General features: G+C 47.6%; 7 protein-coding genes and 1 non-coding gene across 11 annotated transcripts; 6 read left to right on the top strand and 2 right to left on the bottom strand.

The window, feature by feature from the left end:
- Nucleotides 1–39: 39 nt before the first annotated feature.
- Nucleotides 40–13186, top strand: LOC136195731 (ubiquitin carboxyl-terminal hydrolase 9X-like). Of its 3 annotated transcripts, XM_065985170.1 has the most exons (59): nucleotides 41–132; nucleotides 335–790; nucleotides 865–977; nucleotides 1035–1193; nucleotides 1246–1293; nucleotides 1349–1464; nucleotides 1512–1677; nucleotides 1737–1822; nucleotides 1883–2021; nucleotides 2083–2235; nucleotides 2286–2390; nucleotides 2442–2540; nucleotides 2826–2933; nucleotides 2989–3105; nucleotides 3162–3306; nucleotides 3365–3452; nucleotides 3511–3562; nucleotides 3621–3692; nucleotides 3746–3849; nucleotides 3903–4017; nucleotides 5405–5500; nucleotides 5571–5770; nucleotides 5838–5966; nucleotides 6020–6134; nucleotides 6184–6321; nucleotides 6376–6606; nucleotides 6670–6827; nucleotides 6888–7119; nucleotides 7177–7308; nucleotides 7364–7411; nucleotides 7464–7570; nucleotides 7625–7733; nucleotides 7780–7835; nucleotides 7889–7979; nucleotides 8030–8246; nucleotides 8309–8455; nucleotides 8559–8680; nucleotides 8737–8847; nucleotides 8908–9083; nucleotides 9140–9455; nucleotides 9512–9597; nucleotides 9649–9906; nucleotides 9959–10034; nucleotides 10091–10155; nucleotides 10210–10286; nucleotides 10338–10513; nucleotides 10575–10808; nucleotides 10861–10975; nucleotides 11026–11174; nucleotides 11232–11408; nucleotides 11465–11556; nucleotides 11603–11663; nucleotides 11726–11785; nucleotides 11839–11947; nucleotides 11999–12110; nucleotides 12167–12257; nucleotides 12305–12375; nucleotides 12428–12497; nucleotides 12550–13186. In XM_065985170.1, the coding sequence occupies exons 2-59, from the start codon at nucleotides 382–384 to the stop codon at nucleotides 12928–12930; spliced, it is 7785 nt and encodes a 2594-aa protein (XP_065841242.1). In that variant the 5' UTR covers nucleotides 41–132; nucleotides 335–381; the 3' UTR covers nucleotides 12931–13186. The 3 variants fall into 3 exon arrangements, with proteins under 3 accessions (XP_065841241.1, XP_065841242.1, XP_065841240.1); XM_065985169.1 differs by having other exon boundaries at nucleotides 40–132; nucleotides 338–790; nucleotides 8737–9083; XM_065985168.1 differs by having other exon boundaries at nucleotides 8737–9083.
- Nucleotides 2595–2666, top strand: Trnap-cgg (transfer RNA proline (anticodon CGG)). Its single transcript has one exon. It is a non-coding gene; the product is annotated as a tRNA-Pro (tRNA).
- Nucleotides 13015–14153, bottom strand: LOC136195755 (nucleolar protein 16-like). The gene is made up of 5 exons (XM_065985206.1): nucleotides 14015–14153; nucleotides 13856–13949; nucleotides 13504–13534; nucleotides 13331–13446; nucleotides 13015–13273 (listed from the first exon to the last, which is right to left on the bottom strand). Exons 1-5 carry the CDS (start codon nucleotides 14113–14115, stop codon nucleotides 13181–13183), a joined length of 435 nt encoding a protein of 144 aa, XP_065841278.1. The 5' UTR covers nucleotides 14116–14153; the 3' UTR covers nucleotides 13015–13180.
- On the top strand, nucleotides 13793–16882 carry LOC136195741 (centrobin-like). Of its 2 annotated transcripts, XM_065985184.1 has the most exons (15): nucleotides 13793–13989; nucleotides 14058–14512; nucleotides 14565–14681; nucleotides 14743–14859; nucleotides 14908–15006; nucleotides 15059–15172; nucleotides 15234–15326; nucleotides 15382–15414; nucleotides 15465–15545; nucleotides 15607–15780; nucleotides 15888–16072; nucleotides 16120–16329; nucleotides 16388–16448; nucleotides 16502–16537; nucleotides 16594–16882. In XM_065985184.1, exons 2-15 carry the CDS (start codon nucleotides 14114–14116, stop codon nucleotides 16819–16821), a joined length of 1947 nt encoding a protein of 648 aa, XP_065841256.1. In that variant the 5' UTR covers nucleotides 13793–13989; nucleotides 14058–14113; the 3' UTR covers nucleotides 16822–16882. The 2 variants fall into 2 exon arrangements, with proteins under 2 accessions (XP_065841256.1, XP_065841257.1); XM_065985185.1 differs by having other exon boundaries at nucleotides 13793–14512.
- On the bottom strand, nucleotides 16834–18601 carry LOC136195749 (muscleblind-like protein 3). The gene is made up of 6 exons (XM_065985196.1): nucleotides 18413–18601; nucleotides 17568–17930; nucleotides 17457–17511; nucleotides 17319–17407; nucleotides 17137–17257; nucleotides 16834–17077 (listed from the first exon to the last, which is right to left on the bottom strand). The coding sequence occupies exons 1-6, from the start codon at nucleotides 18518–18520 to the stop codon at nucleotides 16965–16967; spliced, it is 849 nt and encodes a 282-aa protein (XP_065841268.1). The 5' UTR covers nucleotides 18521–18601; the 3' UTR covers nucleotides 16834–16964.
- A 611-nt stretch (nucleotides 18602–19212) lies between these two features.
- Nucleotides 19213–21420, top strand: LOC136195748 (dynein assembly factor with WD repeat domains 1-like). The gene is made up of 15 exons (XM_065985195.1): nucleotides 19213–19327; nucleotides 19378–19450; nucleotides 19502–19599; nucleotides 19657–19706; nucleotides 19755–19936; nucleotides 19996–20035; nucleotides 20084–20143; nucleotides 20194–20301; nucleotides 20354–20460; nucleotides 20519–20662; nucleotides 20716–20789; nucleotides 20841–20917; nucleotides 20975–21067; nucleotides 21123–21192; nucleotides 21246–21420. The coding sequence occupies exons 1-15, from the start codon at nucleotides 19288–19290 to the stop codon at nucleotides 21278–21280; spliced, it is 1251 nt and encodes a 416-aa protein (XP_065841267.1). The 5' UTR covers nucleotides 19213–19287; the 3' UTR covers nucleotides 21281–21420.
- LOC136195733 (CST complex subunit CTC1-like) lies at nucleotides 21419–25981 on the top strand. Its single transcript, XM_065985172.1, has 17 exons — nucleotides 21419–21542; nucleotides 21594–21858; nucleotides 21913–22043; nucleotides 22127–22226; nucleotides 22276–22423; nucleotides 22552–22630; nucleotides 22689–22772; nucleotides 22833–23045; nucleotides 23093–23154; nucleotides 23210–23309; nucleotides 23384–23574; nucleotides 23629–23667; nucleotides 23724–23955; nucleotides 24099–25339; nucleotides 25385–25556; nucleotides 25612–25702; nucleotides 25760–25981. Exons 1-17 carry the CDS (start codon nucleotides 21468–21470, stop codon nucleotides 25912–25914), a joined length of 3378 nt encoding a protein of 1125 aa, XP_065841244.1. The 5' UTR covers nucleotides 21419–21467; the 3' UTR covers nucleotides 25915–25981.
- A 4-nt stretch (nucleotides 25982–25985) lies between these two features.
- On the top strand, nucleotides 25986–27908 carry LOC136195744 (ulvan-active sulfatase-like). Its single transcript, XM_065985189.1, has 3 exons — nucleotides 25986–26645; nucleotides 26694–27242; nucleotides 27347–27908. The coding sequence occupies exons 1-3, from the start codon at nucleotides 26091–26093 to the stop codon at nucleotides 27875–27877; spliced, it is 1635 nt and encodes a 544-aa protein (XP_065841261.1). The 5' UTR covers nucleotides 25986–26090; the 3' UTR covers nucleotides 27878–27908.
- Nucleotides 27909–27919: the final 11 nt, after the last annotated feature.

Raw genomic sequence — 27919 nt, 5'->3', positions numbered from 1 at the left:
CTAGAAGCTAACGTACGCTATTTGAACTTGCGTAGTCGCGAATCCTCGCAGCCATATTGCTTTCGTGCCATTTCGACGCCAGACCGCTCTCGAACGACCCAAAAGCGATTCACTTAGCACAAATCTACTCAGGTTAGCAAACCAAGACCATCGAACTCGCATCGTCGCACAAAACGCGTCGAAACAGTCAAAAAACGCATCGCGAACGCTTATCCCAACGCTCCTCGCATCGCATCGCAGCCGAAACCTCTCCTAAAAACCTCCATCGTCTCCGCATTGCCCCCGTTCGACGCTTCGAACGCAATCGAAGCGCATTTTGACTCCCCCTTTGCAGCAGGAAGTCGGAACGGCGTCGTCACTTTTTTCCCCACTCGCGCTCCAATGAAAGTGTCGGGAGGCGGCGATCCCAATAGCCAAGAAGGAGGAGGACAAAATGCAAGCGACTCCGGCGGCGGCGACGGCAGTCGTTTAAACGTGAGCGGCGGACTGCCGCCGTTGCGGGAAGACGAAGAGAGTGGCGGCGGCGGCGGAGGCGGCGGCGGCGGCGAAATCGAACGAAGCGTTCCGCCGGATCAGCCGCCGCCGTACGAATCGGTGGTCGCCGCCGACGAACGGCCGCCGTCGTCGCCACCGCCGTCGACGACGGAAAATGTTGGCGAAGCGGATTTTCCGGTGAAAGTGTTGCAGAAATTGGACGATAGTTTGAATCGTACGAAGTGGATTGTGCCGGTGACGCCTCGTGGCGATTTGGAGGTCTTGCTTCTGGCTGCGATACAATTGTGCAAGAGAGGTTAGTTAGATGGAAGGGGGTTTTTCAGTGGAGATTTTTCTAAGGGAGACCCTGCCTTACTTACTTACTCTCAGGCTTGGATTCTCAAAGCGAGCCGTGTCAGAGATTCTTTAGAGACGGTCTCTATTCGTCGTTTGTTAAAATTTTGACGGACGAGGCTGTCTGCTCGTGGAAAGCCGAAATTCAGGTTTGGGATTTTTTGAGAATTTATAACACGTACATACGATGATGAAGATTTTTTTAGCAATACATTCAAGAGAACAATCTTCGACTTGTTCAATTGTGCGTTCTCAAGTTGAATGACGACGTCTTGCATCTTCTCGATCTTCTTGCAATGGTCTTAAGTTCTTCGTCTCGCTTCCACTTAGTGAACAACGCCAAAACGTCTGAAAATTCTGATTACGTACTAAACTAATCAACACCAGAAGTTCTAATAGAAAACGCTTTTTCCTTAGGCTTTTAGTGACGTAGTCTATGCGAAACCGACAGAACCTAAACCCAAGGTAAGCAAGAGGTCATAATACGTGTCTCTAAATTAAATTTTTTCATTCTCCCCAGGGTTGGCTTGTTGATTTGGTGAACGCCTTTGGATCCTACAACGGATTTGACGTCTTGCGAAAGCGCGTACTCGAAGGCAGCAACCTGAACGTGCAGATCATGGCTGCGCTGATTCGGTATTGGAAAAGAATTTTAGACTCTCATTATTAATTTATTTCTCTAGACCTTTTGGCGGCTGCGCTGACGTTTTGACTTTGGAATGCCTTCAAAAATACGTGATTCCGTGCGCCGATCGAATGCTGGAGGTGTTGGAGAGTCTCACCGACGACGATTTGAAAAAGGAGGCGAAAAACGAGGCAAAGAACGACGCTTTTCCGTCTCTATTTCGAGTCAGTTCACCCCCCTATTAAAAAACTACATTTTAACTTAAATATTTTTATTATGAAAGTCTTTGAAAGTTGTTTATCGGGGCGATCCGGATCGAAAGGAGATGATTCAAAAAGTGGAGGAATTTAGAATGAGGATGATATTGAGGTAAGAAGGGAGGGGATACTTAAATTTAAAAAAATACGCTCTCATTTATTCTATACAAAGGCTCCTTCAAATATCGTCGTTCAATGGAAAAATGAACGCTCTCAACGAAGTGAACAAAATGGTTTTGGCGTCGTACGGTTCATCGTCGTACGGACGACAATACGAGGAGGACGAAACTGTCGGCGCGGAAACGCTAGTGGTAAGATATAGGAGAGAGAGAGGTCTTTGTTTCTTTCTTTCAAAGATTCCGTCTCCTTCAGTTGTGGATCAAGAAAAACGAAGTTTTGACTATCGTCTTGCGCGACAATCTTCACCAGCCTCAATACGTCGAGAAACTGGAGAAAATTTTGCAGTTCATGATTCGACAGAAGGCGTTGAATCAGGCGGATTTGGATGCCATTTGGGCCGCTCAGGTTGCTACCGAAACGAGACGTATCCTTTGCCAGTTCTACGCCTGCTCTAGGCTGGAAAGCATGATGCAATCGTGAAGAACATACACGATCTTTTGGCGAAGTTGGCGTGGAATTTTTCTGCTGAGCAGCTTGATCATCTTTTTCATTGCTTTCAGGTACTTTGCGATCTGTTTTTCGTCGTGTTTTGGTTTATTGTCGACGTTTAGGAGAGTTGGGTGCAAGCCGGAAAGCGTCAGAGGGAGAAATTGATCGAATTGATTCGGCGATTGGCTGAAGACGACAAGGATGGCGTAATGGCTGGGAAGGTAGGCCGGCTGCTGGAATTAAAAGCCGCCTTTTCGCGTGGATAGTGCGTGCGTGGCTCAGTGGTCTAGTGGTATGATACTCGCTTCGGGTGCGAGTGGCCGCGGGTTCGATTCCCGCCTGAGCCCAGTTTTTTTCTTTTTTCTTCTTTTCTTTCTTTTCTTTTTATTGCTTACTGTCCGCCTAAAACTAAAACTTCGCAACCGCTGCGAAAGGGCGTGCGGCATCGCGTATCACTTAGCGCGCGTTAGATAACCATTATTTATTTATTTATTTATTTCGTGTAGGTGTTAGGCTTGCTATGGAACCTAGCACATTCAGAAGACTGCCCTACCGAAATAATGGATCAAGCTCTAAATGCCCACATCAAAATATTAGACTACAGCTGTGCAGCAGTATACAAAATAGTCTATATGGTAATGACGCATGTAGCAGTACTTTTTCACGCAGGAACGAGATCAGCACAAGAGTTTGTGGCTTGAACGATGCCTTGCCGAGTTGAAGAGCGACACGTGGGTCCTTCCAGCGATCAAGATGATGCGAGACATTTTCACCATGTACATTGAGGTCTCAGGAAAAGAGTTTTTTTATGAGGGGGCACATTGATAAATGACGGGGATTAGGCACCGCACGGCTCGTCCACTGGCCATTCGAATTACTACTATAGGCAGGACATGATTCAGAATGTCGACTCCCAATCAAGTCTGATTGAACTTCTGACGACCAATTTGGAATGCTACATGAGCAAAGTGAGAAAACACTGCGAAGGTGAGATTAAATATTTGATACATTTGGAGCAAACGACAATTTCTTTCTCGCGCTGCAGTCAATCCTGGCGCAACTCCCGAGGACGTCGTCCTTGACGGTAGAACGAATCACGAACAACAGGTGAATGACCGACTGACGTTTCTCAAGTAAGTGAAAGAGAGAGAAAGGCTGCTTCACTCCCTGCAGTGAATTCTTTAATTCTAGATTCGTTCTCAAGGATGGGAGGCTGTACCTTTCTCTGAGCCACGCAATCAAGGTAATAATTATAAGAAATAGTACGGTATCCTTAGAGAAGAAAATTGCCTCTTTTTTAGATTTGGACTTGTTTGGCTAAGAAAGCCGTTTTTCCTTCTGATAGGGAGGCCTGTTTCAAATGGTTTTCAAAGGTTTGCTTGTCGTTTGGTCTTTTTCTTTGGTTGCCATTCTTTGGCGTTCTTAGGTTATGGGAGAAGATCCCGATTTGGAACCCCTAGGCTACAAACAGTTCTTTGAAGATCACGTCATGAATCTAGATCCCGCTCTGTTGACTGAAAGCGGAATGAAGTTGGTTGCGTAACGAGATAGAGATATTTATTGAAAATTCTTCTTTTCGTTAGATGTTTTGATCGTGCGTTCAAACTGGTAAACCAGAACAGTCATAAATTGATTGCAAAGAGGCACAAATTCGTCACGTCGAATCTATTCATGACCGGAATCGACTACATATGGAAGGTACGGCAAAAAAACAGAAAGACTCCCCATATGCATCCAGGGTTCTGCCCACGTGGGTCGGCATGGGTCGGCCCCGACCCTCACTCGCCTATCGCCGACCCATACACTACTAAAACGTTATGCCTTTTGCCTTGTCCCTATGCCTTTTGCCTTCTCCTATTCCCTTTGCCTTCTCCTATGCCTTTTGCCTTCTCCCTATGCCTTTGCCTTCTCCCTATTCCTTTTGCCTTGTCCTATGCCTTTTGCCTTCTCCTATGCCTTTTGCCTTCTCCCTATTCCTTTTGCCTTGTCCCTATGCCTTTTGCCTTGTCCCTATGCCTTTTGCCTTGTCCCTATGCCTTTTGCCTTCTCCTATGCCTTTTGCCTTCTCCTATGCCTTTTGCCTTCTCCTATGCCTTTTGCCTTCTTCCTATTCTTTTTGCCTTTTCCCTATGCCTTTTGCCTTCTCCTATGCCTTTTGCCTTTTCCCTATGCCTTTTGCCTTTTCCCTATGCCTTTTGCCTTGTCCCTATGCCTTTTGCCTTCTCCCTATGCCCTTTGCCTTCTCCCTATGCCCTTTGCCTTCTCCCTATGCCTTTTGCCTTGTCCCTATGCCTTTTGCCTTTTCCCTATGCCTTTTGCCTTCTCCCTATGCCTTTTGCCTTGTCCCTATGCCTTTTGCCTTCTCCCTATGCCTTTTGCCTTGTCCCTATGCCTTTTGCCTTCTCCTATGCCCTTTGCCTTCTCCCTATTCCTTTTGCCTTGTCCCTATGCCTTTTGCCTTTTCCCTATGCCTTTTGCCTTGTCCCTATGCCTTTTGCCTTGTCCCTATGCCCTTTGCCTTCTCCCTATGCCCTTTGCCTTGTCCCTATGCCTTTTGCCTTGTCCCTATGCCTTTTGCCTTGTCCCTATGCCTTTTGCCTTCTCCTATGCCCTTTGCCTTGTCCCTATGCCTTTTGCCTTTTCCCTATGCCTTTTGCCTTCTCCCTATGCCTTTTGCCTTCTCCTATGCCTTTGCCTTCTCCTATGCCTTTTGCCTTCTCCTATGCCTTTTGCCTTTTCCCTATGCCTTTTGCCTTCTCCTATGCCTTTTGCCTTCTCCTATGCCTTTTGCCTTCTCCCTATGCCTTTGCCTTCTCCGTATGCCTTTGCCTTCTTCCCGTTCGAACGTTCAAGACAATTTTTAAAATGGTTTTAAATATGGTCCAAGACAGTTTTGAAAATGGTCCAAGACAATTTTGCCTTAGACGATTCATAAAAGTGTCTTGGACAATTTTCCAGACCTTCTTCCCACACTGAAAAAATTCTCGGCAGAACCCTGTGCATCATCATCTTGTATATGTATTCCTTACTTTGTCATACATATGTAGGCTCCTTAGGCCCTTTGCTAGGATTTTCAATTCTCTAGGTGATTCTATGTGGCGCTGATGAAATCGTGTTCAAGGCAATAGAACTCATGAAAGACGTTCACACTCATCTCTCGCCTACTCTATTGACCCGTCAAGTGAGCCAATGACGAGAGGAGAACAGAGTGGGTTTTTATTGATCGTTTCGCTTTTGTTGTCTCTCTACAGGTGGCCATTCACGTAGATTTCATAGGAAAATGTTTCGAGCATCTCGAGACGTCTTTCGAAGTGCTGAAAGTTCGTCTTGAGGCGCCCGAACGGCACGTGCACGTCACTCAAATGGTCCGCTGTCTGACGCTTCTTCGAGAATACATCGCCCAATGCGACGACGCTCACAAAGGCGAGAGAACGTTTCTGCCCCACGGAAAGTAAGAAAGCGAGAGGGAGAGAGGCGTATTGTCATTATTGGATATACGACGATCTCGAATAACTCAGGTCGTCGCTTGGGAAACACATCATGTTGACCGTGCGCTTTCCTCTTCCGTCGGGACGACAGGAGGATTTGGAAGTGTCGACGCACGGCAACGAATCTTTAGGAGCGTTGCGTCGCAAGATCATACGATTGTACGGGGAAAGAAAGTTTGGGGAGAGTGGGCATTAGATTTTCGTTATTATAGGAAAAAAGGGTCGTCGTCGCAGGGAATCAAAATCGATTTATTTCTCAACGGAGAGGTGGTGAATCCGGTGGAAGATCGCCGACTGATGCACCAGCTTTCGATTCGAGAGAGAGCGGTGAGTGGGGAAAGTAGCCAAGGCGGACTCCCTCTGAATTTCTTTTCAGGTTTTGTCCGCGAAAATTCGTTATAAACGACACGGATCGCCGTCTCAGGATTCCTCTTCCGATTCGTCGACGAATTCGCCACCGACTCTTTTTGACAGCACTTCGAGTTCCGAGACAGAGCAAAGTCTTCCTGGAGTGGTATACGCTCCCGTTTTCGTACTAAAATCGTTCTAGCGTCGCTTTGCTGTTCAGATAATGGCTAGGGATCCGAAACACTGTTCGCTTCTCCTTCAAATTGGTCAGATGGGAAGCCAGTTGAACGCGTCCATTCTTCGCGACAGGGCGCGCGAACTGTTGGACTTGATTCCGTCCGATCAGAAAATACTCGAGAAAATTTGTCAGTGCAAAGACAAAGGAGGTTTTAAGCAACTCGAGGAGATGTGTTTTCAACTTCCTCCGCTTCACACACTCTATCATCTAGAGGTGCGGAAAATTACGACTCTTACCCGTGGGAGATATTGACGTATCTTTTCTCTTTCTATCTAGGTTTTGCAGTCGCTTCTTCTTCCTGCGACGTCGTCTCCCGACGACGAGCAATCGGATTCGTTTCAGCTTTGGTTCATCGAAAACGGGGGCATTCGACTGCTTCTGAAATTGCTGGAGAGTCCCGATTTCGTCAAGGACGCCGACGTGAACACGAGAAAGTGAGTTTATTTCCAATAAAACTAGCGAATGACTTTCGTAAAATTCTCCCTTCTTTCAAGATCGATTTATCATGTGACTATAAGACTGCTGCGTCTCTTTCTCGCATCGCTCGGAATGGTTCAAGCGTTTCATTGGGCGAAGGAGTTGACCAGTGAAAGTCCAACGAAAGAGGCGGCCGCGTGCGGCCGAGTCGAACAGCTACGCGAAGCGCTTTTGCACCTACCTAGCATTCATTCGGACTTACTACTGAGACAGATTGTCAACTGGATAGGCCAATCGGCTTCAAAGACAGTGCGTTACAATATCTCGTAATAATTTTTTCTTCATTTTTTCTTGTTTCTCGCGTAGGTTTTAGACGACGTGAATCTAGTCACTTTAGAAACGGTTTGTTGTATACAGCGGTTCGCCTGGAGCGCGGCGGCGGGAGCCGCTCACTTAGCCAAGGCGTCAGTGGACGCGATTCACAAGGCCATGGAATCGGTGCGGCGACGTCAATCCTATAGTCGCGTTTTTTTATTCTCTCTTTTCTGTCTAGAAACCCATTGATTCAGAGAGCGCTTCACTTTGTAAAGAATCTTTGGAGGTAAGTGGTGGAGCCACCCCGGTGCTGTAAAGATCTCAAATCTGGACACTAGGTGCTTTCCACTCTACTCGCACTTCAGCCCAACTTGCAGGAATCCTTGATCAAAGAGCGCGACTGGCAGACGTTTATTATAGACCTATTGCTAATGAGTAGAAACAGGTGAACGTTCTGAAATGCGCGAAGGGGAAAAATTTGCACGACGTGCGCTTTTAGGCCTCTTCGGCTCACTGTCTGTGATCAACTTTTCCTCATGGTGACTCGATGCTCCACGACGCCGAACCCTCTTCGTTTCCTTCTCACGCTCTTGTTCACTGATCTATCCGTAAGTTTCGATACGTTACTCCTTGTTTTATACATTTGTGTGCTAGACTGTAGTTTCGGAGAACGAACGGTCTTCTTCCGAATATTTCACTCTTCTTTGCAAGTAAGCAGGCATTTTTTGACGGTAAAATAGAATGGATTATTTCTTGCCTTCAGATTGCTAAGCAATGTGCGGCAGACGGAGGCGTTTGCTTTCGACGCCTATCACAAACTGAAACTCGAAGTGGAGTGGCTGAAAAAAGTCAAAGTAAGCCCCAGGAGACGACACATCCATTGAAACTCCTAACTCCTCACCAGGCTGACTTCCAGTCGTCTCGAGGCTGTACGACAGTCGAAGATACTCTTCTCGAAGGTCGCTTAAAAATTGCGAAAGAACTGTTGCAATTTCAACCGGAAGAAGTGAAGCGTCGACTCGGATCAGCAGAAAATGGGGGCGAGAACCTCGTCCAGGAGCTCGTCGAAGAGTTTCTCTGCCCGGCGTCGAAGCAGCTCAGTCTCTACAAAAAGGGAGTCTGTGAGTTGGCGCGAGGCTAAGGGATTTCTTATCCCCTTTTGCGAATGAACACTTTTTTGCAGCTCATCTTCCCTCTGAGTCGATGCACGTGATTTGTTCGTCGCATTCTACGCAACTTGCTGCCTATGATCTACTTGTCGTCTTGTGCTGCAACTGCATTCCTAATATGGAACGACTCTGCCAGCTTCAGGACGAACTTTTCTACTCTGGTAAGCACCACCGAATAATCGAAGAGGTTTCGCTAAATGAAATATAGACAGCTACTTATTATTATTGTAGTCTGGGCGTCTAATGGGCTATTTTGAATTCTAGAACACGAAATGCCGTTGATGGAGTGGGAATACATGCCTCCCATTGGCGCTAGACCGATCCGTGGTTTTGTTGGACTAAAAAATGCCGGAGCCACGTGCTACATGAATTCCGTTTTGCAAATGGTTTTTTTTCCCTTTTGATTCTCTGCCTGCATTTTTAGGATTTCTTCCTCTCGTAGCTGTTTATGGTTCCCTCGGTGCGAGACGGCATTCTCAAAGTCAAAGGCCTGTGGAAAGAAGGCGAAGAAGAGGAGCCGTCGTTCGTCGACGAAAAGAACGAAAAAAATCAGGTGCGTTCGCGCGAGAAAAGCGAATCGAGAAAAAGTCTCATCGCTTTTTGGGTCGTGCAGCGTCTAAACGAAAAAGTAGACGGCGACGATGGAACGGCGGAAAGGGGGGGCAACAGCGCGGACAACATCAAGGCGTATCGCTTGGGCGTCGTGAAGCAAGTCCAATGCATTTTCGGTCATTTGATGAAGAGTCGCCTTCAGTATTACACGCCACGGGGTCTCTGGAAAGCGTTCAGGTACGAAAATCCGTATAGGCGTTTCTTCCTTTCCTTCAGCGCTCTTTGCTGTGTAGAATGGGCGATCGGCCGGTGAACGTGCGCGAACAACAGGACGCCATGGAGTTCTTCAACGGCGTTGTGGACTGCATAGACGAGGGCTTGAAAACGTTGGGTCACGAGGAAATCGTGTCGAAGGTTCTCGGCGGTTCTTTTGCCGATCAGAAAATTTGCAAAGGCTGTCCGCACCGATACGCTCGCGAGGAGAAATTCATGTCGCTCTCCGTGGACATTCGCTATCACGGTCATCTCCTCGAGTCGTTGGAGCAGTACGTCAAAGGCGATTTGCTCGAGGGCGATAACGCGTATTTCTGCGAGAAATGCAACAGAAAGGTCCGCCGCGTCGTTTCCTCCTTCGATTTCTTAGAGAAAATGCGCGCCTGTTGCAGGTTGACACGGTGAAGAGAATGTGCATCAAATCGTTGCCTCCTGTGCTGATGATACAGCTCAAACGATTCGGCTACGATTGGGAACGGTAATAGAGCTTTCGTACACTATATTGCCTCGCGTTTTATACCACGTCCAGTGACTGCGCTGTCAAATTCAACGACTACATGGAAGTTCCGCGCGAACTCGACATGGAACCGTACACTGTCGACGGCCTGGCGAAAATCGAAGGCGAACGCGTCGACGTGAACAGCGACGACGAAGGCGACGACGAGAGAGAAAAAAGCGACGTGGGAGACGAGAAGAATAAGCAATGCACTAAGTACAGTCTTGCTGGCGTCGTCGTACACAGCGGCCAGGCAAGCGGAGGCCACTACTACAGTTTCATAATGCAGAGGTTTTTCTTTATCAGATGATATCTTTTTTTTTGACACTGGTGTTGGTTTCAGGTTGGGCGAAAGTGGGGCTCAGTGGTACAAATTTGAAGACGGCGAAGTGTCCGAAGCGAAGATGGACGACGACGAGGTGCGTTTGTTTTTTAGAGAAAGAAAGGCCTCCTGCGCACTCCTGGTTTTATCTAGGAATTGAAAGCTCAATGCTTCGGTGGCGAATTCGTCGGCGAGACGTACGACCACGTTACGAAAAGGTGAAAAGAGAGAACCGTTTTAGGGTTTGAACTCGCATAAACGCGATTGTTTAGGATGCAGTATCGTCGTCAGAAGCGCTGGTGGAACGGCTACCTGCTGTTCTACGAACGCGTCGATTCGCCCTTCACCGGTTCGCGAATTAGCGTCTTTTCTCGCCGCACGACGAATCTTTTTTTCGCAGAGGCGGTCAACAGCGATGCGGGAAAACTGCCTGTTCTTGCCGGCGCAATCGAGCGCGGAATACAGAAAGAAAATCTCGAATTTATGCATCTGAAGGCGTTGTTCAGTATAGAAAATTTTCGTTTCATGAGAAGCCTCGTCGATTCGGTCGCCCCTCTCACTGTCGTCGAGCCGATGGTAACCGAATCATTGACTCAATCTAATATCGATTTCTCTATAACGATCGGATTTCTTGCAGAAGGAAACGCAGGAGAAATTGGTCATGCTCGTTTTAAAGCTCTTGACGAATTTCTTGCTTTCCTACGGCCTTCGAACGAAAAAGGCGATACGAGGATTGGCCGGCGAATGGGTCAACAGTCTCCTGTCGTTGCTCAAGTGCAGTAAGTATATGCGTTTCTGGTTTGCTACATCGGCGCTCTTTCGCCATCCGGAACGCTTCGTGGAGTATCTCCTCGAGTGTCCCAATCAAGAAGTGAGGGAGAGATATGGGAGGGGGGATGCCTAGTCACTTCTTTGTGCTTTAGGTTCGCACGGCTTTTAGTCGCCTTCTTGCCTACCTTGCTTACTTTTCCCACAACGACGGCCCCTACGTCAATCACTCGCCTGTCTACGGTCCTGCCTCCTCTGACATTATTGGAGGTAAAGAAGAGCGATTAGCTTAGACGAAAAATTTACTATTGCCTTCACAGCTCCGACGTCTCGCGAAGATCAAACCCTTAGCGACTGCATCGTAGAAGCCGTTCTCAATCTCCTAAACAAGGAAGTGGGCGAACACGAGCGTCACATCAGCCAGTATTTCTACTTCTTTCTGACGTACTGCTCTTTCTCTCATGCCGAGGTCAGTGAGAACCCTCTCCCCCACGTCCGCTTACGGAAACGAGCTTTTTCTTCTCAGCGTTCTCAATTGCTGAAAATGCGCGTACCGGCCTTATTCATAGCGCTCGCTTTGGGCGAGGGTCCCGCTCTGATTGGCTACCGGCACCACGCGACCGATTTGTCGCGTCTGTATAGCGTCGTGTCGGTGCTCGTGCGTTGCTACGACGTATCCCGTCACATGCAGCATTGCGTCAAGGTTGCAACGCAGCCTATGATATAATCGTCGATGAGATTTGCTACTTTGATCTGTAGGAAGCCGAACCGGCTCCAAATCCGTTCTACGAGCTGTCTCAGCCGGAGGCAATGCACCCAGAAATTGTCGAGGCTTTGTTTGAGAATCAGAAGTATGTTTCGCTTTTGTGCCTTCGATATGTGACGTCACTTTTTTAGGTATCTGAAAAAGGTCATTAGCGAAAACGCTGCTGCTGAAGACACTTTGCAATTATTTCAAGTTCGTCGTCTCTCCGACGTTCTCCCCACATCGTAGTTTCATTTCGTTTTTTCCCTCCCTAGTTTCTTTGTTGGGAAAATCCTACGATGTCGCGCATGGTTTTAACCGAATTGCTCTATCAGGTTCGTTTTTCGGGGGCACGCGAGAATGTTTGCTAGAGTACCGCGCGTCGTAGATTACGTACGCGTACGCGTACGAACTCCGACCCTACTTGGATTTGCTCTACTGTATGCTCATGCTGGACGACTCCTGGCAGCATGCTCGTCTCCTAAACTGCGTCAGAGGTGCGTGCAAACGAGAGCTATACTGTCGGCGGAGATATCTCTTTTCCTTAGGATTCCAAGAAGATCAGCTTGACGGTATCTTGGATATAATTCGCAGATCAACAAATAACCAGCCGAAGAGATCGTACCAGTGCATCAAAATGCTTGTCAATCTGTTCACAACGTACGTTGAATTTCCTCAATGAGCGCTTTTCTCCGATCCTGTTCACTTTTTCTCAGATCTCGAGTGGCGAATGAACTTCTCAAAGACGAGTCCATTTACCGACCTTTTAAAGCGTCAGTCGATTGGCTAGGAGACGAACTCGACAAAGTAAGAAATATAGTTCAGTTTCTTCGTCGGTCAAGTCCTTTCTTTAGCGTCCCTACGGTCACTCATATTCGTACAACAACTGGTCTCCGCCAGCGCAGTCAAACGAATCGTCCAACGGGTACGAATACATTATAATATCTTCTACAGCTCCTAGCCATAATCCGAAATAGATATTTTCTGGAACGGTCGAACAGCGCCAGACAGACACTTACAAAAGCCTACGATTTACTACCGGAAGACGTAAGAAATGCACGCGTTTCTTTATCAGAGAGCATTCTATTTTCATATAAAGGAGCAAGACGAAGCGGAGCCGATGGTCGACGATGACGTTCCCGAAAGCGAGAGTCCGACGGGAGCGCTTGACGGGACCGTACCGGAGATGAGTCAGTACCACAACAGTCAGTCCTACGGCGGGACGTCGTCGGGTGCGGACCAGTCGGAGCCGGACCAATCGTCGCCGGAACGCGTTACGTGGGCGCGCGACAAGTCGAGGACTCGCGTGGAATTCTCGCGACCGACGAAAACGACGTCGATCGACAATTTGGACCAGATTGACAATATTCCGAGCGACAGTCCCGGCCAAGTGCGAAACGACGAAACGATCGGCGAAGCGGACGACGATGGCGACGACGACGACGACGACGACGACAACGGGGACCATGGCAAAAAGTAACGTGAACTGGATGTACAGCGAACACGTAAGACTAAGTATCCAGAAAATCATTAGTCAGTCTTTTGGAAACAAAGGGGGTCGTGCTGATTGTGTTGTTATTATTATTTGTGAGAAAAAAAGCGTGCAAAGCTCAACGACTGTATAGTCTAGCTGTAAACGGGGGTTGACTAGTTTCTTACAGTAGTTCTAGTAGTGTATTTTCTTGTTGCGGCGTTTGTGCACTGTAGAATGTATTAAATACAATGCATTCTCAGGACTGCTGCCGCTCCAAAAACGCTCTGCATTTTCGTTGAATTTGATTCGGTGTGTGTTGGTACCGGTTGGACTCGTCACGAGCCATTGCCTATAAATAAAAACAAGGTCAAACCGTAATGGCGCAAAGCTTCCTTGGAAGTGAAACTTCGTAGTTTGTGCCATATTTCTGGATGAGATCAGAAAGGAACTTGGCTTCACCGGGAGCAATGTGCCGTGGGCTGGGCCCTTTCCTCTGCCTAGAGGCGGCATCTTGTTCCAAAGCTGACAAAGAAAACGAATATCTAGTATAATTAATTGTATTAGCCTACTCTGTCTAACCTTCCACAACACTTGTCTTTGTCCTGTTACCCTAATAAAGGAAATAGGTCAGCAACGAATGTGCCGGGACTTTGACAGAGGCCAGACCAAAACTCTACGTAACCAGAGCCGTAGAGAGCTGCGACATCCATTATGGACGCCATGTCCAGCTCACACGGCTCTGTTACATAATAGGCATTTTTTCGAGGAGACGCCCTTCCTTTTTGCGGACTTATCTACACCACATGTCTACACCTTAACGCTAATCACATGATCTCATGGACGCCGCAAACCAACGTGACATAACAGGGCACTACCGGGGACCCTCGTCATTTTTTCGAGGAGACGCCTTTGCAGCTTATCACGAACGTACATCGGTCGGCTCATTCGGATCGAGTACGAGTCCCATCGCTTTGAAGTTCTCCCGAAGCGTCTTCTTCGAATCGTATGCATCGCCAATCGGGCCTCTACGAAGCGCAAGAGACGTGATTCAGATTGCATTACAGTGTAGCTACACAACATCGTATCTCACTCAAACTTCAGCTTTCGATTTTTTCGTTTTTGCTTGAACGCAGGCTTCGTCGAGCGCGCTTTCACTCGCTTTCTCGCTTTGCGTGTCCGCGCACTCGCCATGATGCTACGGCCACGTCCACTTTACTACGACACTCCAGCTCGCCTTCCCGTATGTTGTCTTGTCGTTTTTTCGATGGCGTCGTCTTCCGAAGCGAGTCGCAAGAGCGAAGCATTCGAAAGAGAAAGAGGAAGTTTCGAGAAGGAAGAAGAATTGTCGAGCGTAGCTCAAATGACGGAGATTCGCTCGCAGTTGAGAAATCTCCTCGGCTCTTCTCCCCCTCTGTTCGGAACGGACGAGAGCGAAACAGATACAGACAAGCTTCTTCCAAAGCAACCGTTCTCGTTGCAGTTTCGAGACAGTTCCGCTTCGCTGCTGGAAAGTCTTAGTTTGACACCGCCTCGAGGAGATCAGAAAATCTTGACGCAAAATCTAGAAAGAGAGCGACTAAGGAGAAAAGTGGCAACAGGAGCGATATCTAGAAAGCTCCGTTAGATACGTTTGTGTGCAGATGTGCGAAGAAAAAGTGTACGAGCTGGAAAGAAAAGTTCTGTTCGTGGAACAGCAGCTGGCTGTAGCTTTGTCTGTAAATAAGAAAAGAGATACGATGATTGGACAGTTGGAGAAGGTATACTGTAGTTAGTTAAGGGGGGGATGACACTCTTGTGCGTATCATAGTCCTAATTTAGACTTTGGGTGATATTGTCTGTGGATGGCAGAGGAAAGAAGAGGAGACCAAGAAAGCGAATAGCTGGCTTCAGGAACGAAACGCTCAGTTTGAGGAACAAGTCCAGAGATTTAAACAGGTTATTCGACTATTATTTGTAGTAGATCAAACGTACCTGTTTTGCTAGGAAAGTATTCAGCTTCAAATTCAAGTAGACGAGTTACGGCAGGAGTGCCAAAACTTTGAAGAGGAGTTGGTACAAGTTAGAAGGCTTCGAATGGAAGAGGTGTGCAATTAAAATATGCATCTGTGTTCAATTTTGCACGTGACGTTTTTAGACTGAGATTGCTGAACGAGAGAAAAATCAATTGGCTACTCAAATAAATCAAGAGAGAGAAAAGGTGGCTCACTTTGCTGAGGAAAACGAGCGAATCGTAAAGACTTTAGAACGGGTACGTTATCAGGTTGTATTTCTCTACACTGTGCCAACGTTTGAAGCGACGATTTACGTAGGAAAGGGTTGAAAAGGAAAATCAGATAGCCGTTTTGGAAAGCAAATGGAAGAAGGTTGAAGAAGACAATTGGGACTTGATACAAGAGAAAAAGGTATCAACAAGAAACAATTTTTCGTCTACTGGTCAAAAATTTGATTTTTCCTTAGGAGAAGACATCTAATCACATGAAGTCAATAGAGGTTAATAGAATTCACTTTTTATAGTTGGGCGTAGAGTGTTTTCTTGCTAGGATTACGAAGAAAGGCTGTCGTCTACTCAGAGGGTCATTCAGGAATTACAAATTGAGCGTCAGAAATTAGAAAAGAAACAGGTGTGACGAGTCGAGAGAGAAACATGCGTGCGTGTAACGAGATTGTATATAAAATTGTTAGGAGGATTTTCGACAGGAACTTAGCTTTAAACACGACGAGTATTTGGCTGGTTTGACGAAGCAAAAGGCGGAACTGACGGCTAAGTTTGAAGCTCAAATTAGAAAAAGGACAATGGAAGTGCAAAACGAGGACAACGAACGCGAGGAAAGGATGAAGGAGGAGCACAGAGCACAGGTGAGGAGAAACGCATTACTTCCGTGTTTTCATCTCACAAGAGAATGAAACGAGCTTTTACACATGCAAATAGACTCTATTGTCTTCATACATTGTCTGTTATGTAGCTCGACGAAGTGAAGTTTGTTTGTTCCGAAGAGCTGAAACAGGTGAAACGCTACTGGGAGAAGGACGTCGCAGAGAAAGAGAAGGCCTTCCAAGCGGTATGTAGAGACTACGAGGAAAGATTGAGGATACTGACAGAAATGCTGAGCGAAGAGCAAGAGACTTCTTCCAAAATGAAAAAGTCAAGGTAGACACTGACCCTTCTCATGGGCCTAATCGATTACTTCATATTAGTAACGAATTGAGTGGGAAATTGAGGGCTTTGATCGAACTCCAGTGTCAGCAGAGCGTCGAACTCGTCGAGGAACTCATTTCGCAACAGGACGCCAAACCCGAAGACGGGATGGAGACGAGGAAAGGGAACGCGGAAAAGGATCTATTCTCGTCGAGGCGAGAGCGTCGGGAAACCGCGCGATCAGATAAAACGCCGCCGAGCGGATCTAGGTACCGATTCGATGAAAGAGTGAGGGGGGGGAACGATGATGCAATGGACCCCGTTTAGCATCCTTCTTTCTAATGTGAGTGCAGCACGCGACGAGGAATTGCGAAGTCATATAGAAACGGTATGAACGAAACAGGAGTCGAACAGTTTCACGTAACTATGTTTTCCTCTAAGCTACTTCACCGATTTCCCAGCCGTCCTTTGGGCCAAGTAAGTCCGCAGATATTCCCAAGTGCCCAAAGTCACATTTCCCTCGAATCCTACAGAGCGTTGCGTCTCGACCCGACTCCACCCTGTTTTCCCCGCTCGATCTTAGCGGGTCTCCCTCCTCTAAACAAAGTCCGGTTTATTCTTATTCTCCGCCGAAGTCGGACAAGAGCACGCGCAGCCCTAGGAGCGATCAATCTCGACCGGATTCCGCCGGAGGGCATTCGAAGGTACGACGCAATTTGGACACGAAATATCCGAAAACGAAAACGCAATATTGGAAATAAGTCGCAACCTCGTCCTTTTTAAAAACGTGCTCTTATTATAATTCAAATATTTATCTAAGAAGGGAGTCGATAAATGATCTAGAAACGCTACAAATGAAAAACAAAACTAGGTAAATAGTATAGGAGTAGCAGTACAGTAACTGTTAAAAGTTGGATGGATTAGGAATGTGATAGTACTTGCAGTGTATCCGCGAGCAACGACCCTTGACAGCGTCACGGCAAATTGTCACTTTGCCATCTATAACTTCCACAGACGCTACAAAAGGCGAGGAGAAAAAATACCGTAAGTAATTTATCCGGGAAGAATGGTCTTACAATCAGAAAGATGAATGTAGCGGCAGTTGGGTCGTTCGCACTTTCCCGTCATGAAGTCTCTGCAAACTGGCTGCATGCGACTGTCCGCCTTTGGGCTCCTCGGCGGAATTTGGTATTCAACCTAAAATCGAAAGTGACCCACACCCTTTTTGACATTCCTCTTCCGGTTTTGAAATTCTTACCGGATCTGCTCCCGCCGTGAGGGGCGGCGACTGGGGATAGACGAACATGGGAGCGTGCATGTACGGATTGGGGGGCGAGTAGACAGGATCTACGCAATTGGGCATAAGAGCGCGTGAAAACGAAAAGCGCGCGCTTACAGATAAACGGTTGCCCGCCGTATAAGGGAGGCGAGAGCATTGCGTCAGCATAGGTCTAAAAATAGGCACCAATAAAATCTCCTCTGGACGAATTTCGGCGCGATGACATACTGTCGGAACGACGGGCGAGCTGAGCTGATTGGCTTTGACGCGCGCCTGAAGATGAGCGGGCGGATGGAGAAATCGGCACGAATCGCGCGCGCAGCGGCTCTTGATGAAGTCCATGCAGACGGTGACCATGCCGTCGGACGGATCGATAGCGACGTCGGCGGGTGGATGCGCAAAGCGGCACTCGTCCTCGCCTCGCTTGCAATCGCCGCGCAAATATTCGCGACACACTTCCAATTTATCGGATTTGTCGGGTCTACGCGGCACTCCGTAGTGGTGCTGGTGCTGGTGCTGGTGCTGCTGCTGTTGCATGTGCCCCATCATCATCATGTGGCCCACGTGCCCGCCGGCTGACCAGGCGAGTGGCTACAAAAGAATCGAAAATCGAGTAAGTCAAAACAAAGATAAACAGGAACAAATAGAAGAACGAGACGCCTAAATAATTTGCTTAGGGGGGGGTGATCGTCGATTAGTGCGCGGAGAGTTATTCTAGAGGGGGTCAAGGTAGCGTTTCCAAATCGGTCGACGAGGACGGACAGGAAGCCGTCTAACGACACCCCACAGAAAAAAAAACCGGGTTTGTATTATTTTTACTGCCCAAGCGAGTCGTTTCGCCCGGCGCCCGTGCATGCGTGTTGCCAAACGATCGCACTGTCGCGATTTCGCGGGCGAATTGCTTTCCCGAATATGTGCGCCATTTCCGCGTTCGTCGCACAAGGCGCGACGCCCTCCTCCGCCCGCCCCACCCTCGATGCCGGCCGGGTAGCGATCCCCCCGACGAGTTGGCATCGAGACAAACAGACAGGCAAACAAACGACCCATTTTGCCTCGATTGGCCGCTTACGCACCGATGACGACGGCGACTGAAGCGCCGTCGGCGATGGCGTTTGACTGTCGTCGCTGTACGTTTGTTGCTGCATTGGGAGCGTCGGATTGAACATAGCCACGGCCGTCATTGCAAGTAGGGAAGAGCCGATCCGATTTGCGTGTCCACCTCTCGCTGCGTCGATCTCAAGAGTGCCTTGTGACAGGATGCGGCGGACTACCCCTAAAGGTTGTGTCTCGTGATTATTTACGTACGTAGTTAGCGCGTTTCCTAAATGAGTTAGTAATTTGTTCGAATCCGTGCGCGTTTTCCGCATTCTCGTGGGGCTTCTTCAAGATTTAGAATCCAAAGGGAGCGATTGCTTTGGAGAATGTTAGCTGTCGGGCAGCTGCTTGTAATCGGTGTTCGATTGCAGCACCCGAGCTGACGTCATCACTTGCTTATCTTGCATTCCATCGCACCGGTTGTGAGTGGTGTGGCGGGGGTGTGGTTCACGTGACCGGATGTCGGTAGTTATGAGAAATGCGGGCAATGCAACGAGCTTACGGTGCACTTTCGATATGCGCCCGGCATCCCTTATTGAAAGTCTACCTCCATGGATACTTGCGCACCCCGTACGTCCGCAGGAGAGGGCAACGCCCCATTTTATGCAAGGTCCGCACGGGGGAGGAGACTTGTAGCTCCGGGTTTTTCGGAACCGGGACACCGAGGACGCATCTAGCAAAAACTTAACTGGGGTGGGGAGGGGTGGGGTGTCAATGACATCTGTGCGTCATTACGATAAATTGCAGGTGCAGTGTCTGCGGTAGTAAAAATCCACAAATTAGTCACTTCACGACGCATGCGCCCTTTGACTAATTACACCTTACCGTGTTACGGGACCGTAACCAAAGCAGAATGAAACTCAAGCGTTTTCTCCTTCGATATTACCCTCCAGGTGGCTTCTTTGATTCTCTTAGCTATCCGAATTGAAGTAAAACCTCTTAGGAATTACCTTGGAATACGAACAGTCGCAAGAAACAAAGAGCAAAACGATCGATTTGCTCGACTTGACACCGGAGTGCGTGAAACACACGAACCGAGCTCCCAGTCTAACATCCCGCACATCCAGATCAGATTTAGACGAAATAGTCGACGATCTAACGACGGAAGAACCTCTCCGATCCCTCGTAGCGTCGAGAAAAGACCAAGTGAAGAAACTGTTAACAAGTCTGTCAAAAAAAGGAACATTTTATAGTAGTAGCAGTACTGATGAGAAACTTGTAGAATTGCAGCAGAAGTTGAGTCAACAAGATCATCGCTTCTATCTTTTCAAAGTAGAGAAATTCTAATATTAAAATAATTAATTAATTGTTTTTTCTTAGGTTCTACGTGCTCACATTTTGCCCCTGACCAACGTGGCGTTCAACAAGTCGGGATCGAGATTCATAACGGGCAGCTACGATCGCACGTGCAAAGTGTGGGACACAAGTTCGGGCGAGGAATTGGTTACGTTGGAAGGACACAAGAACGTCGTCTATGCAATTGCCTTTAATAATCCGTACGGGTAAGTGCAGAGAAAACGAACACGTGTCATTTATTTATTAATTAATTAAATCTGTTTAGGGATAAAATTGCTACAGGGTCTTTTGATAAGACGTGCAAGGTAGGAAAATGATTGTGTTAATTAAGGAATTTTTGTTATTAATGCTAGTTGTGGAATGCTGAGTCTGGACGCTGCTATCATACTTTCAAAGGGCACACCGCTGAAATTGTTTGTCTTACTTTGACTCGGACTATTTCTCTATTTTTTTGGTGTTCTAGGTCTGCTTGACTTTTAATCCTCACAGCACTCTCGTCGTCACGGGCAGCATGGACTCGACAGCTCGTATATGGGACGTGAAATCGGGAAGCGAAATCACTACACTTTCAGTCTGGAGGGAGAGAGGGGGGGACGCGGGGACATTGTCAATAAATTCTTTAGGGTCACACTGCGGAAATCATTTCGCTTAATTTTAATTCTAGTGGAACCAGTCTCTTGACTGGCTCCTTTGATCACACCGTAAATGTGTGGGATGTTACAACTGGAAGGTGGTTTGCTTAGGAAAGGGATTGCAGTACGTATTTTATTTTTTTTTATTTTTCTCAGGTGCATTCACACTTTGATTGGGCATCAGCTGGAAATATCCAACGCCGTTTTTAATTACGACGGAAAATTAATTGCTACTGGATCGATGGATCGTACGTGTAAATTGTGGGACGCTACGACGGGAAAATGCCTTTCAACGTTTCGGTATGGAAAGCCAGAATAGAAGTGGTTGGGACTTGAATCTTTGTTTTGATCAGGGGTCATCAGGACGAGGTTCTTGATATCACGTTTGATTCCACTGGACAATTTTTAGTGACCTCATCAGCTGATGGTCTAGAAGCTTAGAGAGAGAAAGACAGACGCCTTTTACCGTAGATTTTAGGTACGGGGAGAGTCTATAGTGCTATGACGCGAGAATTGATATCCAAGCTTGAGGGTCATACAGGAGAAATATCCAAGGCGAGGGTCATATTCTTAATTTGCTACGTGATTGTCTTACGAGGAAAGGGGGGATAGGTCGTTTTTAATTCCCAGGGAACGAGAATTTTGACCGCGAGTACTGACAAAACGGCTCGCCTTTGGGATCCAACGTCAGGGCAGTGCGTTCAGGTATTATTTCAACAATGACTTCATTAGAAGAAATAGTATCATAGTGTGCCTGCAGGTTTTGGAAGGTCATTCAGATGAAATTTTTAGCTGTGCATTCAATTATGAAGGCAATACCATAATTACGGGTGAGCACATACGTGCGTATTATCCTATTGTACCGGTAATCGAACGTTTCTAGGGAGTAAAGACAATACGTGTCGTCTCTGGAGGTGAAGTTTGCTTGTACAGGAAACGCGGCGTCTGAATGAAACAACTGTAGACTGTGAAATTAGATGAGAATTATTTTGTTGTAGGGTGTAAGTTTGCAGCTATTTGAATTGTTTCAATGGAAGAAAAGTTGTCGCTTCCCCATGCTCAATTTTCATCAAAACAAAGATGCTAACGTGCGCTAGAAAGCGCGATGGCCGAAAAGTTCGTTTCTGACGCTGCAAGCTATCTCTGTGGCTCTAACACGCTAGAAATCGGATCAAAATTGGTATATACGATTGTAGACAAGAACTGTAGGTGCGATGAGAGGTGTTCTTAGCGAGATTGGCTCCTTCGCCTACGTAGAAGCGTTCAGCAAGCGATTTCGTTTCACAACGACGTCAATTTGGACGTCGACAGCGCAAGCCTTGCTCTCATTTCAGCTCTTACCTCATCATCGCACGCAAACAACGACTCGGAGTGCAAGAGCGACATTGGCGTTAGCTCGGTCGAAAACATAGCCAAAGAGGCAAATTGTAATGGAGTGATAGCGGGATGCGTCCTGAAGCAGAAGAGTTCGGGCATGAGAAATGGTCAACCAAGTGGTAGGACATGTGTAGAAAAAGTTTCATATTATTGGCAAAAAAATTTGGGGCCAGGCGTACGATTACTGCCACATCGACCGACTGTGTTGTTGGGTCGGATTCTCGGCAGTCCTAGTAGCACCGTTCCGTCCGAGCACGTTGGTGCACTCTATTTCGAGGATTCAAGCGGAGTAGTAGTATGTGAGGTACAGCACAAATGATAGCAGAAGGCCCCAGTTTGAACGGGCTATATTTTATGTTGCTTGGAAGGGAATGCCTCATTCCTTAGGTGCCTTCAAGCTGCAGTCTTTCGTGGCTTGACTCACTGGTTGTCGTCCGTCACTGGACGTACGTTCCTAAGCCGGACTTTGCATTGAACTTGCTACGAAGTGAGATAAATCCGTAGACGTTGAGAACGATAAAGGTATATGTATTTAGGAAACGGAAGATCCGGTCTTCCCTTTGGCTATCTGGAGATTTCCGACTGCGTTTGCTTAGGATCACAGATCAAAAAGAGTCTTAGTTTATCTCCCTGTAATGTTGATACCGTTTCTGGAATGTGCTGTTCAGTTAGTCCAGTTTGCCGGTAAGAATACTTATACACTCAAGCGAAGGGCAGCTGTCGCAGTATATGTTTATATACTCCGGGCGAAGAGCGGCCGTCGCAGTAGCCTATTGATAGAAGATAGCAAGCAGTAGATTCTGCGCTTTTAGTAACGCCGGCCGAGCGGCTTTCTTTGTGATTAAATTCGCTGATTTGGAAACATCAGAAATACTTCGTATCATAGTGCAAGTAAGGGTTGCGTTGTTAATGCTTTTCGTTGGGAATGGCTATCACGAGTTGCCTGTAGCACAACTCTCTCCTTCACTTGAGTCAATTGCTTCAGCTCAATCGAGTTTACACAATTACGCAATTACGTAAAGTCTATTTGAAAGTACCCGATAGACCGTCGTCAAAACGTCTCATGCGATTTATGAGCTTGATTTTTTTCCAGGATCAACCAGGCGAACTTCTGTGGAGTCTCTGTCCTGATTCGACCATCACCGAGTGCCCAGATTATTCCAGGAGCGCAATAGTTTCGAAGAAGAGAAAGGGAGCGAGCATCTTGCCTTATCCGAAAAGAAGGCTCATAGGGGACGAAGAATGTGACCACTCCTCAACGACATCCAACAGGAAAACGGACAATTGCCTCTTCGTCTCGCGCCAAGTAGGAAACTTTTTTTTTATTTTTTCGCGTTGTCGTAAATATCGTAGGATATGATCGTCGCCTGTATCAATGCAGAAGCGGGGATCTACGAACTTGACTCCGGAATAAAGTCTTTTACTTCTACATGCAGTTATCGCTCACACACACCACTCTCTTTCTCTCAGACTCTACACCTGTCATTATTCGAATGTTCACTACGGGAGGGGGTTACGCGTTGGAGCCAAACTGCAACTGGATAACGCTCATCAAGTGCAACACGGTCATGTAAGCGCGATTGTCCCCTACGTTCGATTTCGAAGTATAGCGCCACGTATGACTTCTCATTTTTTTTGTTTTAGTCCGTTTTGGGACTGTTCTGCTGTCGATTTACCCAACTCAAAATCGTCGACTTTTCGCCTTTTGATGCGCCTTACGAACCGCTTCTCGACAATCTCAGCGTTTATTTCAAACACCTGCCGAATATGTCTCCCCTTCAGTTTCTCTGGTACGTCGAAGCGATGCAGATCATAGAGAAAAACTTGGCCTTGACGTAAGGAAACCTTGTAGGAGGAGATACTGATAAACTATTACTTTTTGGTTTTAGGAGAACGGAAGTGGTGGGTGAATCTCGTTTCTATACAAGGCATCGATAAAATCGCCGAATTTAATTTGAAAACTTACTTCTCTTTTGTTTGATAGAGAGATGAGATACAAGATGAAAAAGGGCGTCGTTGATACTCTCTATGCGGCCTTGATGTCTTCGAGTTCTGATCAACTCGGCTGTAACGCGTATGAGGAGGTCTTCAGCGATCCGCACGTGTGCAATGTTTCCACGTCGAGACCGATTCCGCCCCAGATTGGATCCGTCAAAGAGCTCCTTGAAAATTGCAGCAAATTGAAACCCGGGATGACGTCAGAAAGTAACGAAAAAGTAAGAAATGAATTTTGGTAATTGGAGAACCTCATTCAGGTAGGTAGTTACTCTTGCTCCGACGTAACGGTATACAGTACTGTACTTTTAAATGGTTCATTAGCACTATGTCGGCTCTGTGTTTTGACTATGTTTCTTTTTAGGTATATTTAGGGATTTTCACCGTTGATTCCAAGGGCAAAGTTCGACTACGAGACTCAACCGGTATCATCGACGTCGCGACGGCAACGCACGGCGATGGCGACGACGGTCACAGATCGTCTTCTTACCTCAAGATCGCCCATCTAGACGACGTTTGGATGGTTCGTCCTCATCTTGGGCTAGCTAGGTCAGCGACGAAAGACGACGTCCCATTTGCACTGATTGACATGAGAAAATCCCATCGAGTTTTCACCAAACCGAAAGGCGCATCGCTTGCCTCGAAGTCGTGCTGCAAATGCGCGAGGGAGTCCAAGTCGAAGATTCGACTTCGACTGACGACCAAGTCCGCTCCTCTCTCCCCATTAAATACGTTCACTGCTTCGTTCAACTTCTTCAGCCGCGGAAATTCCGTTCAACACCTAGTCATGGAGTTTAGGAGCCTTTACCTTCATGGCTTACTACGCATCGATAGTCACTATTCTTTATCAGGCATCTGCGAGTCGTGCTTGGACAAACACTTGACGGCGAGAATCTTCCAACCGCTTGCTTTCGACTCGAATCACATGAGACTTCTCGACGTCGACGACGGTGACGAAAGAACTCAAAGAAGCAACGGTGTCCTACCCGGCTCGTCTTTAAAAAGAGTCGTCGACGTTCTCGACGATCAGCTCAATAGTCTCTTCTCTTTCGCCGGCTTGGTTGTCTCTCACGCGATCACCAATGACGCCGTGGAGATGACCGTTCGCGATGCGATGGGACCGGACGACGTCCGCGTCTATTTCCACGTGGACCAGTGCCGGGTTCCCTTTGGCATAGTGATCGGAGTCAAGGTCGCTGTTCTCAATGTCAATCGACGGGTCGCGCGGAACACCGGTCGCGTCTATTGCGTTGCTAATGCGACTACGGTCGTGGAAATCCTTGAATTTGGCGGCGGCGGCGGCGGCGGCGGCGGCGGCGGCGGCGGCGGCGGCGGCGGCGGCGGCCGAGATAGACGGTGTGAGCTGGAAGGCGACGCTGTTTCTTTGGAGAGTTTTGCTGGCGCGGAGCGTGTTCAATTGGGCGACTTTTCCTACGACGCTGCGGGAAATCCGCAAGTGCGGCACATCTCCGCTGTTCAGTGTTGCATTACGGCGTGCCAGCGTGCTTGCTTCAAATGGATCTGCGGCGACTGTCGGCAGGTTTTGTACGGAAGAGATTGCAGTAAAAAGTGCAAAGGAGAGCCGCAGTTTATCGCTGAAGCAAAGTTAGTAAATCTAACGCAGTATTCTTTATCTCTTTTCTCTACTAGATGTATTGTTGATGATGGTACCGGCGAAGCGCTTGCGTTTGCTTTTGACTCCGTAGTGGCCAGTCTCCTCGGATTGTCTTCCCTAGAATGGAGCGGTCTGATGAAGTTGGTCAAGTCGAAGGGGGAGACAGTTTATAGACGAAATTGGCACGGGGGAGATTACCAGCAAAAAGTGCAGGCGTCGGCGCAAAACGAATATAATTATATAAAGAGAATTAATTTTTTAGATTACTGGCGTTGTGGACAAGTACTGCACGTCGCGGAGCATACGGCGCAGAGTACTCCTCTTCTGTACCCAAGTTTCTACAAAGACTCCAGGTTTAGATATGTTAAGAAAATCAGCTAAACTTAATCAGATCTCCTTTTGATGCAAAGGTATTATTGAGCGAACCGTTGGGCACGGCGGACGCCAGTATGAAACTTTGGTATCGTCTCGGACTTTATTGAAGGTAATTCAGCTTACTGACATAGACGAGCGAAAAGAAGCTCTCCGTTTGCTTGGCGCACTCGGCCGTCTTTTTAAGAAATAGTCAGTAATTGACTCTTACGCTTTCTGTTAAATTTTACGCAGTTCGATTTGAAGACCTCTGCGCATAACAGAGCAAAAGTACAAGGTATTCCGTAATTTGCTTTACCTTCCCGCGAGCGGGTAGGATCGCCTGCCCGGATAGTAAAAGGCGCGTGGGATTGTTGTTTGTTCTCTCGCATGGCTGCTTACCGACTCTTTTCTCTGGTGGCCCTTTTTGCTCTCGGAGCAGGGTCCCCTCGTCCACGCAACATTCTCTTTATTGGCGTGGACGACTTGCGGCCAGAACTGGAGCCGTACGGCTTCGACTTTATGCACACTCCGAACCTAGCAAGACTTGCAAAAAGTGGAACAGTCTTTACACGCGCTTACTGCCAAGAAGCCGTCTGCAGTCCTTCACGCACAAGTCTTCTAACGGGCCTTCGCCCTGACTCGACGCGTATCTGGGACATCGGTCCGTACTTTCGTCACACAATGCCAAACGGAGCTGACGTCGTTACGCTGTCACAGTACTTCAAGGCAAACGGTTACGAAGCAACCGGCGGAGGTAAAATCTGGCATCCAGGATCTTCGTCCGGAGGTCCGGCAAAAGACGAAGGCGGAGGCGACATGCCGTATTCATGGTCTAAGCCCTATTTCTTCTGCGATCAATTTCACAACGACACAGTGCAAAGTACTGCAATGCAGCACTTTCCTAACGGCAGCGGCTGCGTGCAGGACGAAGACTGCATAAAGGTTGGTACAATTTATTTCGTGCAGAAATTTAATTTCTTTTTATTGCAGTGTTTTGAGAAAGCTGGAACTTGGGGCGCTGATCTTTCCTGGGCAACTACTGACTGTCCGGATTCGTGCTATCCGGAAGGCCTTATAGCAAACGAGGCTATTCGACAGCTTAAACTGTACGGAACCAAAGCGAAACTCTCGGATGGCCAAGACCAACCGTTCTTTCTCGCTGTCGGTTTTAAGCGACCTCACCTTTCTTTCAAAGCTCCTCGATCTTATTTCGAGCTTTATCCGAATAGCTCAATTAAGCTTGCAGCGCGAAAAGTACCTCCGAAAGACGCGCCCTCTGTCGCCTTTTACGCCAACGGCGAAATTCGTGGCATACCAGATGTGTCTCCTTACGTCAATAATACCAATGGACTGGAAGCCCTTCCGGATTGGCTCGCTCACAATCTTCGCCGCGCTTACTACTCGTCAGTGAGTCTCACCGACTTCCAACTTGGAAGAGTGCTTGACGAACTCGAAGAATCTGGACTTGCTAACGAGACGGTCATAGCCTTTTGGGGCGACCACGGATACCAGCTGGGTGAACTTGGGGAATGGGGGAAGGTACGTGCTACTCATTCTTGATTAGTCAAAAAGAAAAATAGTCAGACTGTATATAGAGCTAGCTACTTGGTCCTTTTGTGTTGTAATGCTTTGTTTACTTTTAGTGCACGAATTACGAGCTGGCCGCACGAGTTCCTCTCATCATTCGGTCACCAGATCAAAAGCAGCCTGGCAAGTCTTCTCCGGCTCTAGTCGAGCTGGTCGACTTATTTCCAACGCTAGTCGATCTCGCCGGTATTCCGAAGCCGTCATTTCGTCTAGAGGGTCGATCACTGGCGCCTTTGCTCGACGATCCTAACGCGGAGTGGAAGTACGCGGCGTTTTCTCAATTTCCGCGTTTTGACCCCGCAAAGCCGAAAAGCACCGACCCGAAAGAACGACTCATGGGCTACACTATTCGATCAGATAAATGGAGATATACAGCGTGGGTTGAGTTTGACTGGGACAATGGGCAGCCCCATTGGGACAAGGTGCACGCAACAGAGCTGTATGATCACGCCGGAGACGATGGAACAGATATGGATAAATTTGAAGCTGTCAATTTGGCTTCTGTTTCCACTTACAAAGCGACAGTGGTTGCCCTTCATAACCAACTCGTCAAAGGTTGGAATGCAACAATTGACCGCATTTTGTAAGGTTATTTAAATGCACACGTGTGTATCAACTGTCGTCATTTC

The sequence above is a fragment of the Oscarella lobularis genome, chromosome 14 (genome assembly GCF_947507565.1).
Source record: "Oscarella lobularis chromosome 14, ooOscLobu1.1, whole genome shotgun sequence".
Classification (NCBI taxonomy): domain Eukaryota; kingdom Metazoa; phylum Porifera; class Homoscleromorpha; order Homosclerophorida; family Oscarellidae; genus Oscarella; species Oscarella lobularis.
Note: the sequence above shows the minus strand (reverse complement) of the source record. Positions and strands in the feature narration are given on the sequence as shown.

What these genes read in the sequence shown, in the direction of transcription:
- LOC136195731 (XM_065985169.1), top strand. Translation starts at nt 382, where the DNA reads ATGAAAGTGTCGGGAGGCGGCGATCCCAATAGCCAAGAAGGAGGAGGA. An exon ending in TTCACAAGGCCATGGAATCG is followed by an intron (nt 7,309 to 7,363) that starts GTGCGGCGACGT and finishes TTTTCTGTCTAG; the next exon opens with AAACCCATTGATTCAGAGAG. An exon ending in CTTGTCAATCTGTTCACAAC is followed by an intron (nt 12,111 to 12,166) that starts GTACGTTGAATT and finishes ACTTTTTCTCAG; the next exon opens with ATCTCGAGTGGCGAATGAAC.
- LOC136195741 (XM_065985184.1), top strand. Translation starts at nt 14,114, where the DNA reads ATGATGCTACGGCCACGTCCACTTTACTACGACACTCCAGCTCGCCTT. An exon ending in GAGAGCGACTAAGGAGAAAA is followed by an intron (nt 14,513 to 14,564) that starts GTGGCAACAGGA and finishes GTTTGTGTGCAG; the next exon opens with ATGTGCGAAGAAAAAGTGTA. An exon ending in CCAGCCGTCCTTTGGGCCAA is followed by an intron (nt 16,538 to 16,593) that starts GTAAGTCCGCAG and finishes CGAATCCTACAG; the next exon opens with AGCGTTGCGTCTCGACCCGA.
- LOC136195755 (XM_065985206.1), bottom strand. Translation starts at nt 14,115, where the DNA reads ATGGCGAGTGCGCGGACACGCAAAGCGAGAAAGCGAGTGAAAGCGCGC. An exon ending in AAAGACAAGTGTTGTGGAAG is followed by an intron (nt 13,447 to 13,503) that starts GTTAGACAGAGT and finishes TTTCTTTGTCAG; the next exon opens with CTTTGGAACAAGATGCCGCC. An exon ending in AATATGGCACAAACTACGAA is followed by an intron (nt 13,274 to 13,330) that starts GTTTCACTTCCA and finishes TTTTATTTATAG; the next exon opens with GCAATGGCTCGTGACGAGTC.
- LOC136195749 (XM_065985196.1), bottom strand. Translation starts at nt 18,520, where the DNA reads ATGACGGCCGTGGCTATGTTCAATCCGACGCTCCCAATGCAGCAACAA. An exon ending in TCACGGCGGGAGCAGATCCG is followed by an intron (nt 17,258 to 17,318) that starts GTAAGAATTTCA and finishes TTTCGATTTTAG; the next exon opens with GTTGAATACCAAATTCCGCC. An exon ending in CTACATTCATCTTTCTGATT is followed by an intron (nt 17,078 to 17,136) that starts GTAAGACCATTC and finishes CGCCTTTTGTAG; the next exon opens with CGTCTGTGGAAGTTATAGAT.
- LOC136195748 (XM_065985195.1), top strand. Translation starts at nt 19,288, where the DNA reads ATGAAACTCAAGCGTTTTCTCCTTCGATATTACCCTCCAG. An exon ending in CTTTTGATAAGACGTGCAAG is followed by an intron (nt 20,036 to 20,083) that starts GTAGGAAAATGA and finishes TATTAATGCTAG; the next exon opens with TTGTGGAATGCTGAGTCTGG. An exon ending in AGGCAATACCATAATTACGG is followed by an intron (nt 21,193 to 21,245) that starts GTGAGCACATAC and finishes GAACGTTTCTAG; the next exon opens with GGAGTAAAGACAATACGTGT.
- LOC136195733 (XM_065985172.1), top strand. Translation starts at nt 21,468, where the DNA reads ATGGCCGAAAAGTTCGTTTCTGACGCTGCAAGCTATCTCTGTGGCTCT. An exon ending in TGCATTGAACTTGCTACGAA is followed by an intron (nt 22,227 to 22,275) that starts GTGAGATAAATC and finishes ATATGTATTTAG; the next exon opens with GAAACGGAAGATCCGGTCTT. An exon ending in GCCTCTTCGTCTCGCGCCAA is followed by an intron (nt 23,046 to 23,092) that starts GTAGGAAACTTT and finishes TAAATATCGTAG; the next exon opens with GATATGATCGTCGCCTGTAT.
- LOC136195744 (XM_065985189.1), top strand. Translation starts at nt 26,091, where the DNA reads ATGGCTGCTTACCGACTCTTTTCTCTGGTGGCCCTTTTTGCTCTCGGA. An exon ending in AGGACGAAGACTGCATAAAG is followed by an intron (nt 26,646 to 26,693) that starts GTTGGTACAATT and finishes TTTTTATTGCAG; the next exon opens with TGTTTTGAGAAAGCTGGAAC. An exon ending in AACTTGGGGAATGGGGGAAG is followed by an intron (nt 27,243 to 27,346) that starts GTACGTGCTACT and finishes GTTTACTTTTAG; the next exon opens with TGCACGAATTACGAGCTGGC.